This window comes from Apus apus, chromosome 1 (genome assembly GCF_020740795.1).
Source record: "Apus apus isolate bApuApu2 chromosome 1, bApuApu2.pri.cur, whole genome shotgun sequence".
NCBI classification, from domain to species: Eukaryota; Metazoa; Chordata; class Aves; order Apodiformes; family Apodidae; genus Apus; species Apus apus.
In genome coordinates, this window is record NC_067282.1 from 139,346,907 (window position 1) to 139,360,972 (window position 14,066).

General features: G+C 38.8%; 1 protein-coding gene across 3 annotated transcripts in view; it reads right to left on the reverse strand.

The window, feature by feature from the left end:
• Positions 1-14,066, reverse strand: part of DERA (deoxyribose-phosphate aldolase) — a 58,259-nt gene that overhangs the window by 40,355 nt on the left and 3,838 nt on the right. For all 3 annotated transcript variants that reach the window (XM_051644097.1, XM_051644096.1, XM_051644098.1), the window contains exons 2-5: positions 9,133-9,230; positions 5,564-5,711; positions 3,880-3,975; positions 1,425-1,559 (exon numbers count right to left, since the gene is read on the reverse strand). In XM_051644097.1, coding sequence (XP_051500057.1) covers positions 1,425-1,559; positions 3,880-3,975; positions 5,564-5,711; positions 9,133-9,230 — 477 coding nt within the window. The remainder of the gene's footprint in view (positions 1-1,424; positions 1,560-3,879; positions 3,976-5,563; positions 5,712-9,132; positions 9,231-14,066) is intronic.

Sequence of the window (14,066 nt, forward strand, 5' to 3'; positions counted from 1 at the left end):
GCTCTATGCAACTTGAACTTAGCAGTGGCTTGTACCAAGAAGTCTGAAGCATGTTAACCACAGTTATGTTAGAAATTACTATAAGAGAGACTTTTTCAGACACAATTTCAAGTTGCTGCTCAAGTCCAATTCAGTGGTCTCTTTTTAGTCTTACTGACAGATCACTGACTCAACTCACTTTGTATCCAAGAACAATATGTGTTACCAGTGGAGCTGAGCTCCTCGAGGGGGTACCTGCTTTGTAGACCACAGTGTAGACCCTAACAAAGTTACAGCATAGGAAGGTGTGTGTACAGTCTTTCTGCCAGCTGGTATAGAACTCAATCCATCACTCTGCCTTATATAAAATGGCTCAATCACCCAGTCTCCAATTCCAGCAATTTCTGAGGCCATACCTGAACTTAAAATAGCAATTCTGAAAGAAACAAATGTCTTCAACAGTGCTTATCTTCAAGAAGTCAAACAGTTGTAAAGCTGCATATATTTAAGAGCAGAAGATGGAGATGGTGAATACTTCAAGAAAAGTCAAGACATTACAGCAAGTGGAAATCAGGATGTCTGTCCTGTAGACACAGATGCAGAAATGTGAAGTTTTTGATTCAGTTCTAACTGCTAATTGAAGGAAAACAAAAATCAGAAAATATTATCTGTTACCACGATGACTGTATTTTCCTTAACCAAACTCTGGTACCAGGGGTCCTTTATGAAGTCTTCCAAGCAAACAGGTTATTACAGTGCTGCATTATGCAACTAAATGGAAAATTCATTCCAAGACAATGATGTGTTTACCTTCACATGGAGATTAGTTATAGGGAGCACTGTCAGCACTTAAGGCAAACCATTCACAGTATATTAAGGAGGCAATTAGAGCAAAAACCATCTTCAGCATTATTGTTCTTACTAATTAGTAGTAGACTACAGACACAAGAACATCAATAATAATATGAACAGTCAATTTGTACCCTCAGCTTTCAGGAAAAAGAAAACAACTAAAATACATATTTTTGTTAAGAATTGAAATGTGTATATTTTACAAGGTATCATCTGCATTAGCAGCCCCTTGGGGGTTTTAACAAAACTGTTCAAATAATTAGGCATTCACTTCCATTTCATTTGCTATTTTTTTAATCCTGTACACAAAGTCCTCTAAAGGCATAGAAGGAATAGACCTGAATTTTCAAAACACAAAGTCATTCTGTATGCCCAGCCTGACAGGACTTTTAACAGTATTCCTTTAAAAACATTCAACCATTAGTCACAAATTAGTTAAATGGTTTTTATGTAGTTCAATGCCCCAGATTACCAGTTACTCTTAGGGGAGTGACAAAATTCTTCAAGGAGTGATGTGAAGACCTGGGGAAAAGACAGAGTTTGCATGTCCATACACAGAGGTTTAGGTTCCATGCCAAAGGGTGGATACCTACCTTCCCACTGGCCAGTCAGCACCAGACTCCTGCTAATGACAATGTCAATCTCTCTGGCACCATATTCCACAGCTAGCTTTATTTCAGCCAGTTTGGCTTCTAGAGGAGTTTGTCCAGATGGAAACCCAGCAGCCACTAGCAAGAAAGAGGATGCAGTTAGAGGGAAGAAAATGTTTTATAAATTGACTGTAAAGTTGCATGTACCTCTAATATGCCCAAGATTTTGAAAGTTACTCGGTTTTATCCCTACCATGATTAAAAAAATCTAAAGGCACCTCATCCTACTTTCTCTTCATCCACAAGAAGCATTAGCTCTTCCCTCAAGAACCAATGTCCACTAAGATACTAAGTGCATCTTGTGAAAGGTCTCTTTAATATGCCTTAAATTTTTCCAAAGCAGACTACACAAGAAAGGACAGTATCTATTGTTTCCAGAAGAATTAAGCAAACAAGGAGTGAACTCATATATGAAGTAATACATACATATTAATTCTCCCCAATTCTTTTAAGTAGTATTTCAACTTAAATCCTAGCAGAATCATAGAATCCTTTAGGTTGGAAAAGACCTTTAAGATCATCATGCCTAAACATTAACCTAACTCTACCCAGTCCAGTGCTTAAACCATGTCCCTAAGCACCACATCCACATGACTTTTAAACATGTCCAGGCATGGTGACTCCATCACTTCCCTGGACAGCCTTTTCCAGTGCTTGAAAATCCTTTATGTGAAGAAATTTTTCCTAATATCCAGGCTCAACCTCACCTGGTATGACTTGAGACTGTTTCCTCTCGTCCTATCACTTATTACTCGTGACAAGAGACCAGCACTTGCATTTCTACAACCTCCTTTCAGGTAGTTGTAGAGAGCAGTAAGGTCTCCCCTCAGCCTTCTTTTCTCCCAACGAAATAGCCCCAGGTCCTTCAGCCACTCCTCAGAAGACTTATCCTCAAGACCGTTCACCATCTTTATTGCCCTTCTCTGCACCCTCTCCAGCACCTCAATGTCCTTCTTACAACTGGCACCCAAAACTGCACACAGTACTTGAGGTGTGGCTTCACCAGTGCCAAGTACAGGGGCACAATCACTTCCCTAGTCCTGCTGGCTACACTAATCCTGATGCAGGCCAGGATGCTGTTGGCCTTCTCGGCCACCTGGGTACACTGCAGGCTTATGTTCATCTGGCTGTCAGCTAGCACCCCTGAGTCTTTTCTGCTGGGCAGATTTCCAGCCACTTTTCCCCAAGCCTACAAGTTGCACGGGGTTGTTGTGGCCCAAGTGCAGGACTGAGCACTTGGCCTTGTTGAAGTCCATATGATTTGCCTTAGCCCATCGATCCAGCCTGTCTAGGTCCCTGTGAAGACCCTTCCTACCCTCATGCAGATCAACATTCATCCCTAATTTGGTGGCATCTGCAAACTTACAGAGGATGATCTCAATCTCCTCTTCAAGGTCATTGATAAAGATATTAAACAGGAGTGGCCCCAGCACTGAGCCCCTGGAGAACACCACTTGTGACTGGCCACAACTGGATTTAACTTCATTGACCAGGAGTAATATGTTTAACAGCTAAATCACAATATAGAAAAACAGCTTTCAATGAAGTCTACTTAAGACTACATTTATGATGTTTAAGTACAAAACCCAAAGGAAGCTTTGGAAATGGAAAAAAAAATTGCCTTGTCAGAGATCCTCTTTCTCTCTGACATACAGATGCATTTCATATGGATTTTTTTCCCTATGCAACCATGAAACAACAATCCAAAAAAACTCCACCAAAAACATGGATCTTAGCATTAAATACCTGATCTAACTTCAAAGTTAGCCCCTGCTTTGAGCAGGAGGTTGGATCAGATGACATCCAGAGCTCCCCTCCAGCCTGCATAATTCTTTGATGCTACTTCTTGTCTATTATAGATTCAGGACTTGTCTCTCATGTGTGGTGATTGGAGACGACTGGCACTATTAGATTTCTAAGTACAAGCCCTGAACATGCGGGCTGCTCAGCAGGCAGTAACCTTTGCTCCTGCACACAGTTCCACTGAAATAAGCTGGTAGGATTATATTTAAAATCCAAACAACTGATAGGGAAAAAAAAACCCTTGTATTAGAACTTGTAAAGCTCATGTTGCATCATTGTCATCATCATCATCATCATCATCATCATCATCATCATCAACGTAGTGTCTACTGATACTTTGTCCAGCATACTATCTCAATTTCTTCTATTAATGATATATCTTAAGAACCTCTTTGAAGAGCTTCCAGCAAAACAGATTTGGCATTCCTGATAAGCAAAAAGATTATACCAGAAGCAAATCCTCCCCTCCATTCTCTTTCTTCCACCTGCTACCTTTTCACCTTACTCTCTGAAAAAGAAATCCAAACTTCTGTATTTTTCTGGGTATTTTAAAGCATCAAAATATTTAATTGTATATTTTTTGAAAAAAGCTTACCTGAAGCTACTGGTATGTTACAACCAGCAGCTTTTAGGGCATTAACAGCATCAGTGACTCTTGCAGGATATACACAAACTGCTCCAACAGTAATACCTGCAAAAGCCACAGTTCACTTTTTCATACATAGATTTCAATGTTCTCGAGTGCAGTCCTTATTATGAGCATGTATGCATTGTTCTTACCTCTCACTTCTGCATTCTCACAAGGATCTCAAGCACCTACACTAGGGATGTGAGTCATATTCCTCAAACGGTTCAGGTAATTCTCCAAACAGATTCATTGTTCAATGCCAACACATACAGTTAAGTCATGGTTTGTCAGGAAATTAGTGCAAAAGAAACTGCACTGCCAAGCTCTGCCCTTACTTGTTGAGCCAGACTGAGCCTGGCCATAAGTGAGCAGTCTTTATGTTAACACAGTCCTACTGCATTTCTAGTTAAAGTTATTCTCTCAGACTCAGATAAGTGACCTCATATTTAAGACTTCAACTATTTGGAAAGTCCATAAATCCAAGCTTTAAAAAAAAAGACTAATCTTTGATATTTTATATGTATGGCTTAAAACCAGAGGCCTGATTCTCCTTTGTTCCTGTATATATGACTTCAATTAGTGATACCAAGCCCCTGTAAAACTGAAATATTTAAATAGTAAAAGCGTGTCCCAGCTGTCACTGGGATTTTCTTTTTGTTAGGTCAAAGGTCAACATAACAGGTCAAAATTCAAATGGTATTCACTGACACATTAGTGATTACATATGGAAAAATTCAGAAATGCTGCTAGATGTAAAGAGGTTTTATTCATTGTTACGTTGATTACCTCAACTTGCTCTGGAGTTTTGTGGTGCTCAGTCCTGGGTGTAACACTAGGACTTCAGATGGAGCCTGCTTGAGTAACATGAATGCAAGTTTTACTACTACTTCTGAAAGGCTGTGTTCCATCCCTTCAACTCTGTTGACTTAGCTGGGAACTCTGTGTGTGTGCACCTACACACGATACACACATGACTGTGTACACTTAGTATAGGACTGGCTCCTTAAAGTAGACTAGGCTGTAAAAATCTCTCTTATCTCAACTACTGAAATAAGCAGGCAACAGATAATGTCTTCTGAAGGGAAAATAATGTTTAGGACCATGGAATGCATCTTTTCTGACAGGCAAGGCAGTAGATTCAGTAACTAGATATACAGAAACAGCAGCTAAGCATGAAATCCCAAGGAGTCATGTGAACACTCCCCTCTTCTCCAATTTACTAAGGATGCCAGCAGATTAAGAATACTGAATTGGTTTTACCTTAGTGCACTGTTATTAAAACATATACACTAAGGTTATACACTTGTGGCTTCCACATCAAATTTGCTCATTAGGTATCGTACTTACAGTGTCACCCTGAGTCCACACTTCACTTTGGTTCCCAAACTAAGAATGGATTTTTTTCTTGTACTTTTATGTTGACTCAAAAGAACAAGTATTTTGCAGTTAGAACTTAAGACAGTTGCTTTGAATAAGACCATATAGGACCTAGCTTGTTCTCTCAGGACTCTTAGTTCTGCAGTACTGCCTACCATAACTGCTTCCACTATAGGAATAAGAGGCCTTTTACACCTTTCTGAAAACTGAAAAAATAATGAGGAAATGTAGACATTTTCTCTACAATATACACACAACAAAAACTATAAACTACCTTTATCATGCATATCCAAGGCTTTCAGCAGATCCTCTCTGATGGGATGCTTTGCTTTAAAACACAGTCTGCGAACATTTGAAGGAGTATCATCGCCTGAAAGAGTGGTAAGGTCTATGCAGGTGACAGCTTTCAGCAGCCAAGCAGCCTACAAACAGAGTGAAGCAAGGAATACAGTGTTTCAGTGTATGCTTCCAAAGCAAAACTTACTTAGAAGGTGCAGGAATCGGAAGCCTGGCATTCACTCTAAGAATGAAGAAACATATGGCTTATAACATGGAGGATATACAAAGAACGACATATGACAAATAGGGTTGGAAGGTATTTGTTCATGGCTTGAGCAGTATCTAATGGTACAGAAAGGATCTGGAATCAAAAGTCCAGTCTCTCAGAACCAAAGGATCAAATTCAAAGTAAGAATCCCATTTTACCTAGACATAAAGCATCTTGTTTCAAATTTAATTCTGTAAGACAAAAATATCAACTACGTGAGGAACCTCACTACTACAATATGCTCCAATCTATGCAGTGTATGTGTATCATTCAGGCTTGTATGCACAAGAAATTATCCACATGCTTCAAGAGGGGCATAGGTTTGCAACTGCCCGTAACCAGATGAATCTACACATCACCAATTTGCACACTTGCATGTTCACATGCTGCTTCTGCTGTGAGAGTGAAACATGGAATCGGTGGCAGGGTAAGAACCCAGACGTCTTAAAATGTATGGTCCAGACTCAGATGCTTCCACTTTCTTTTGTGTGAATAGGGAATAAAAAACATCTGTAACTATCTGGTGTAAAAAACAAAAGCAAGAGCTAAGTGACAAGGCTAAAGCACTCTTTAGATTAAAATGCTACAGAATTTTAAAAGACTTATCAATCAGGAAACGGAACAGAAGCACAACTGAAGGGTTTTTTTGAGCTTTGTTGCTGAACAAAAGTTGAGCTTAAGATGTAACTGAAATATTTGTGGAAGGTCTTCCAGCAAATTCTTATTGAGAGTGATGACTTCACTAAAAGCTGATATCTCTTGGTGTTCACTTGTTCAACAACGAGAGAGTTTGTAATAGTAAAGTCCATTTGAGTCCATTAAGTCCCTCTCTATGACATTTCTCAGTATAGGCAACAAAACTTCTTGCTTCTGCATGGAGGTATTACTCTGCAAAGCTTTAGTACCTGGTTAGCCTACAAACCTTCCACACTTTGTTGATAGCAGTCTCCTTTCTGACCTTGCAGCGAATGTTACACTAAAAGCTTCTTTGGGTTGACTGAACAAAGTAAGGAACCATTACTGGCCTCTGTTAACCTAAGCTTGACTGCTTGCTTCTAACTGATTTCTACTTTCACCCTATAATACTTCAAAAGGATTTTTCACTTTACGTGGTTTTAAGCTGCTTTTACTTGGATTTATTTATCCTTCATTCAAGGGAATTTTTTTCTCATCTCTTATGAAATGAATCATAAAGTCAGAAAGGCAGATGTAGTCAGGGAGTTCCAAGAACTGCTAGGAACTTCATTGTTTTAAAAGGGTTTTTCAAGTGTGTATTTTGGGAAATGGGCTTCAAAATTTGAATCTATGGTACTACTTACATTCAAGTATGTAAAAGCTGAAAATAAACTCTGGTAAATAAACAACACATGACTATCCTACAATGGCAGTGTTCAAATGCAGGAAATATGCTTCTGGCATTCTTCAACATAAAAACTTACTGGAGCAGCTCAGTACCAGAGTAACTACAGAGAGGGGTGGCGAAGTGGTAGTAATAATTAAACATTTGTCCTACAGCCATGTTGAGGGAGTGACACTAAATCCCTTCCTTCTCAATGATTCTTTGTAATCAAAGCCTGTGGCTGTGTCTTTGTACTTTATAAAGTAACTGGTCAAATCAGAAGACTTACTTTTTACATTACTGTACCAGCAGTATCTGACGATAGCTAAGGTTATGGAATACCCCTTGGATTCTCTTACTGACACTAATTCCCAATACAGAGCCTAACACAGAGCTCTTCCCAACACTGGACTTCTAAACTTGGTATCAAGTGACTTTTTATGCATAAGAAACTCTTGAGAAATGCTGAGCTGCTAACTTTCCTCAGTTTATGTCCATGTTTTATTTAATCTTAATATTCAAAGCACAAATTTTCAGGTTCATGTAACAGGCAGGCAGGTTTTTTCTATCATCTTTCAGTAGGAATTTACAGCAACATCAAATTATCCCCAAACTGTCATCCACAAGATCAGTGCTCATTGTGAATGCAGTTTCAGCCCCCCTAGAAATGGCTGCCTGACATGCTAAGCTCTGGATGCCAAATATTTCAAACAGCTTATTTAAGAATTAAGTATAATTAAATGATTCTTGCTTTGTTCTATTACATGGCACTGTCAAGACTGATCCCTGGTTGTCTCCCTCCTCCTGCTTCCAGGTTTTCAGTTACTGTTGCAAGTAAACTACTTGTTTAGCACACAGAGGGGAGGAACCATGCATTTGCTTGCAGAACAGCTGTTCGGTGAATGAAGAATCACTTTGTCCTTTGGACACCTGTTACAATCCAATGGCTGATAGCTCCCTGGGAGCTCTAGGTCTGCTGCATGGTATTTCTCAGACCTTGCCCTTGGCTGAAGGTTGCCAAAGCAGTTGCAGTATCCTGCAGCCAGCTCTGCTTGCTGTTCCTCTCTCAGCACTTTCTGTCCTGCTGCTGAGGTGGCAGAAGCCACCACGTGGCCCTGCCTCACCTGCTCTCCTTTGCAGAATGCGTTAGCTTACAGTCCTGACCCGATGGCTTTGCATCATGATTCTCAGGTACAAACTGGAGAAACCAAAATGTACACCAGGCCAGTATCTGTCCATTCTGCCAGAAGGACTATAGCAGAGGTCCAGGGTAACTGCTAGGTTATTCTAAAAGTGCGTGTTCCATGAGCGCAAGTCATCCTTGAAGAAAAGTTCACTTGTACCACTGGCTTTAGCGATGGCTTACATGAACCTATTTTACACTAGGATGGACAATAACCCATCATTTACCTATCACAGGAGTTGGCAGGCTCTTTATTTTTTTACTTGTTTTTATTTTTTTCCTATTTCCCCCCAAGTGCCATAGCCAGTCAGGATTTTTGGGCTTTAGGTAAGAACTAGTTAAGCAAAGAAATCACACATTAGGATGCTTAAGTAAAGGAAAAGCATCCAGGTAGGTCAAACTTGCCAGGGACCATAATCATATCTTATAGCTTTAAAATTAAAAAATAAGAAGGCAGCATGCATAGAAGTCTGTCTGGGAACAGAATAAATGAGTTGGGATAGTAATATACAATTTAATCCATTCATGAATAAAGATGACTTAAATTCATTTTTGGTTTTGCCACTCATGAGTTATAAGGTTTTTAAATTGTTTGGATAAATGCTTCACATTAATCCATCCCATCATCATCAAATACAGATTATTAAAACACAACATGGACAAGCACATCTTTTAAGTTTACATGTATCTTGAAAAAAATTCAATATTGCAGCCTAGAGAGGAAGAGTGACTGCTTTAAAAATACAGGAATAAAATGCAGAAAAGAGCACTTACTTGCCAATTACCTTTCACAGTTTTCCATTTTTTAATTTGTTCTGCATGCCTCACAACTGCAGGTCGATTCACATGCACTTTCGAGATCCAGCCAAGTTCTGGGGTGGGAAAAGAAAAAAAAGTCTCATCTATTTCTGTATTCTTTCAATACATGGTGTGAGACTTCACAAGAAAGTTGGAACTTCTGAAGGGCATGTTGTGCTTTCATGTCCTTTTAAGGGTTTGTGTACTTATCACCAGTTCAAAATATCCCAACAGTATTAAATTCTGTTAGTGTATAACCTGTGAACCGGATGTTTCATGCAGCATGTTCCGTTTGCCAGTACAACTGAATTAACTCACTGCTGATGAGAGACACTATGTTGCCATTCCTGGAAGTTTACTATACATGTAAGGTATAAAAAAACCCCCACAAAACAGCCTTCTGTCATTGCTTGTTGATTTACTTCTTGATTCCACACTATGAAAACATTTATTTAATAGTCCTTTACTTGTCTGCTGGCACCCACGATACAACAGCATTTTTTGGGGTGTGCAAACCCTTGTTTACAGGAACTGTGCCTCACATGAAACTGTCTAGAAACAGAAGCAGCAAAAATTGGGCACTGCTTAATGAATGGTAACTGCCTGACAAAGGAGGACTGAGGGTTCAGGCTCCTGACTCTCGAGATTTCTGCTTAGCATGATATACACAAAGTGTAATTTTGAATGTCAATAAACACAAACTGCTCAAAGAAATACACAGGAAAAAAGAAATCAGAATATCTTTTAAACTTCTCATATCTCAAATAATAAGTAATAATTCTAAATACTAAGCATATATGCAATCCATGAAAATGCTCCGAAACCAACATCAGCAACCTCTAACCACCAATCAACAGCAAATTACCATCATCAGTCAGCAAATATCATTGTCAAGTAAGGTCAGTATATGGACATGGGCTTAGATACTAAGATATAGTAATTTTTGGTGACTTAATAAATTAAAAGCATCTCATCTTCATGAGTCTTCTTCTATACTGTATTAAATTTGCATTTCCCTCAAGCACATTGATTTTAAAAGGTTTAATTTTTTTAAAAAAAGCTGATAACCAAAATCACAAACTTTGTACAGAAATCTTATCCTCCATTTTTTTTCTACTCAATTTATAGGTCTAATAGCCAAAAAAAAAGTGCAGGAATAATAAACTAGCTGAAGTATGTGTGAATACAAGCTTGTTTTCCTAATCAGTCTCACAAAAAGCTCTAGAGAAAGCAATTTATAGGGTAAAGATGACTCCGTGGAAATGCAGGACAAAGGCATGAAACACAGCTAAACAAAATCTTGTTCTGAGCACAGTAAGCCACCTTGCTACCACTTTCCTATTACCACATACAAGTAATTAAATGGGTGGTACCTACAAGATCAAAATGTTGGCTAAAAGAAGCAAAAGTAAATCAAGGAAGGAATTTCAAAGACATCCTAAGTTGAAAACCAGTCAAACAACACACTCTCATTGCTTCTCTCCATTTTCAAAGCCACAGGCTTACCCATTCTCCCCCAAAAGCAAGAAGCTCAACTGACATGTACAAAGCAAGTGAGAAAAGCTATTGCTACAGAACCTACAGCTAGAACTTTCCTTCTTTTTGAATATCAATAAATGCAAACCATACAAACATAGGTGAAATATAAGCTAGTGAAACCTCTGCATCCTCTGCAGCTGCTTTAAGGTCGATGGTCCTATGTGATCGGCAAACCATGTATCACTTGCTATGGGGCCAAGTGTAAGCAAAATGTGATAAAGTCCATGGAATAGAAAAATACAAATAAACACACACATGAAGGAAACACAAACTATGTTGTGATTCTCTTACTATGTGCCAAGTACTCAGGTAGAATAATTCCATCATAATCCAACTTATCAAGATAACTTTTGAACCCTACTGGGTGCATGGTGACCTTTCAGCCCCTTTGAAAAACTTGAGAGAGTCAAAGAAAGCAGTTTAGATTAGGAACTCGGCTTCTTTCTTTCTAATAAGGATCATTTCAGTTACTCTACTCTAACCTATACTTTCTACATTATGGAAGACAACCAAGAAATCCAACTAAATAATTAATTCATTAAAACTACAGCCTTCTATAGAAAAGTTTGGGAAAATATGAGGACAGTGTCCATTCTAATAGATATGGAAAAATCAAGCTTTCAGATTAAAATTTAGGTGAAAGAATAGGAATTTCCCCCATGAGTAGGTTAACTCTTCATTACTGATTATTTGGAGAAGACTCAATCTGATTCATCTTATGCTAGACTTTGGTAGAATCATACATACAGTTACCGTATCTGCCACTACCTGACTTTTGAGCATAGCTTCTCAGAAGGCCTCAGAAATCTTTTCAGGAAACAGAGCACTGCACACTAGATAGTCTTAAAGAAAAACGAAAAGTATAATAGCATTGAGAGAAAGAAGAAGAAAAAAAAAAGCAAACAAGGAAAAAAAAAAGTAAGTTGATAATCAATGGGAAAAGCTGGGGAAGAACAATGAGAAGGAAATAAGCTGCTACCTTTGCTTTGCCCAAAGTCACCTGTGAAAGCTACCGTATCAGTTGATGAACAATAGCTGATTGCATGTTCTTTGTAAATATGATGAAATTCACTGGTTCGAGCCCTTTTCACTGTGTTACACATTTTATGTTCTGCTTCAATGACACAAGACTAGTCATGAAAGCAGCTGCCTCAGTAAGGAGTAGTGTCTAATTTTTTGTGTCTGAGATGCAAGTTTCCTTAGAAAACCATAGAATTTGGATCTCCAAGTATTTTTTTTTAATGTGGGATATTGAAGCACAGCACAAGTAGAACACAAACAAAACAAAAACCCCAAGCTGATTAAAAAAAAAGAATCAGAACTCCATCCTGTCTGTACAACTTGATGCGAGACATTATGCAGCTTACTAAAGGAAATAAAATAGTGTAATAAAAAAACACATGGCGAGGAAGGACAAAGGTTCTGGTAATATGCAGCAGCAGATGGAGATTTCTGTCTAACACAGACCTTTTATTCAAGCCCACTCCTCCATTAATTAAAGCAGGGGGCAAGTGAAAACAAATATGTCTCAGCATAATTGTCTCTAAATTGACTTTCAAAGCTTGCCATGTGAGGTCTCACCAAATCTTTAAATGTGTCTCTTCTCCGAAAAATCCTTCACAATTGCAGCTTTTTTTTTTGCACTAAAAATCAGAATTAAACCATTATTTGAAATAGAACTGTCTGCTTTTGGATTCTCCCTCTCTCTCCCCCACCCCCCAAGCTTTATGATTTAGTATCTGGCTAAGGAAAACTATATTTAATTAGGCTCATTAACCTTGCAGTGTGAACATGTCTTTTTTTTTTTTTCCATAAGTCATCTGCTAGTCATCTGCACAGTCATGTGGCTTCAGGGATAAAAGTAATTAAAGCAGTTACACTATAGCTAATTAGCCAATATTCTGTAATCACTCTTCAAGTTTACTTTTTCCTCTGAAGACATTTGAAAAAATCACACTCAAAATCCTAACAGGAAATTCATCTCCTCTCTTTGAAGAACATGGATCCAAAAATACCCAGCATTTCCTCAGAAAACAATAAATAAAACCACTTCATTAGTATAATTACACAAATATCTAAGGTACTTAACACATTCCTCACAAAACAGACTAAGCTTTTCAGAAGCTTTAAAAAAAAAGTGTAGATGGCATCCCTTCAGATGGTGAAACAGAGCTCAAGAATGCCTGAGGCTGTAGCTTCACAAGCATTTTAAGGCAGCACTCTCCCCAAAAGAAGCTGCCCCCCCTTCCCCCCAACTGGTTATTTCCTCCTCTCTGCCAGAAACAGCATGTGTGCTCCTGCTCCTACCATGAACACATGATAAAATGGGTAAGGGAAGTGATGAAAGCTTTTATTTCTGGAGAAATGAGTGAAAATGTGCCGCGAACCTTCACTGGAGAAATGAGGTATTCAGCTGGACACAGGCTGACCCCACCTGGCCATGCACAGCCCAGCAAAGCCACTGGACAGAGAGAAATGGCTTCAGGACCAGGCCTTGCTACAGTTACATCATGTAAGCTGTTCAGATATTTGGGGGTTATTCTGTGTCTTAGAGACAGAAGCTGTAGTTATTTTCCCATAGTGACCCTTGTTTGGATCTATTTTATTTTCAGATGGGTCCTCTTTATGTGAGAGAAGTTCAGTCTCCCAAGTCATCAGCACTCAGATACTCAAAGGAGGACACCAAGGCATGAAGTCTGAACTAGAAATCAGCTCTATTATCTTGTGACATTAGTAAAATCACACAACAATGACCATGGATCACATTAAATGGATCATGGTATCCTCCAAAGCACTTTCAAAACTGCTGACAAGCCCTTCCTCAGGAAGTGAGCAGCAGAACAATGGGAGCTTGGTTTCCTGCAGGTCCAAATCCTCTGCTGTCCCTTCTCTGCTTCTGTGGCTCCAGAGACCTCCCTTCACCCCAATAATGCCGCTGACCTGTAATGGTCCTTATGACCACGGAGTAAAACAGCATATTGTTACTTACATAAGGCCCTCCCAAAAAGACGTAATGAAAAGTCATGTAGTTCCTGAGCTGTGTCTGTCTTACCCTCAACAAAGGGACTAATTTGGTCACTTCACCTAGAGACTCACATTCTTGAGACTGTCCTTCAAATTTGATTAAAATTATCCAGCAGATCCAAAAGGTGTTTAGAAAGGAACAGTGAAGAAACAGAGCCACAGTACAGGATAAAACCAGCTATTAATATATTAGAACAGAATTATGCTGTCTTGAAAAGGGATGCAACACTTCATTATCTAAATGCCACTTACCAACAGGCTAGCTCTCACATGTAAATGGCTCAGAAATACCAACTATAATTAAAAGTACCAATTGAAACATAATGAATGTATTTCTGGCCCTTCAA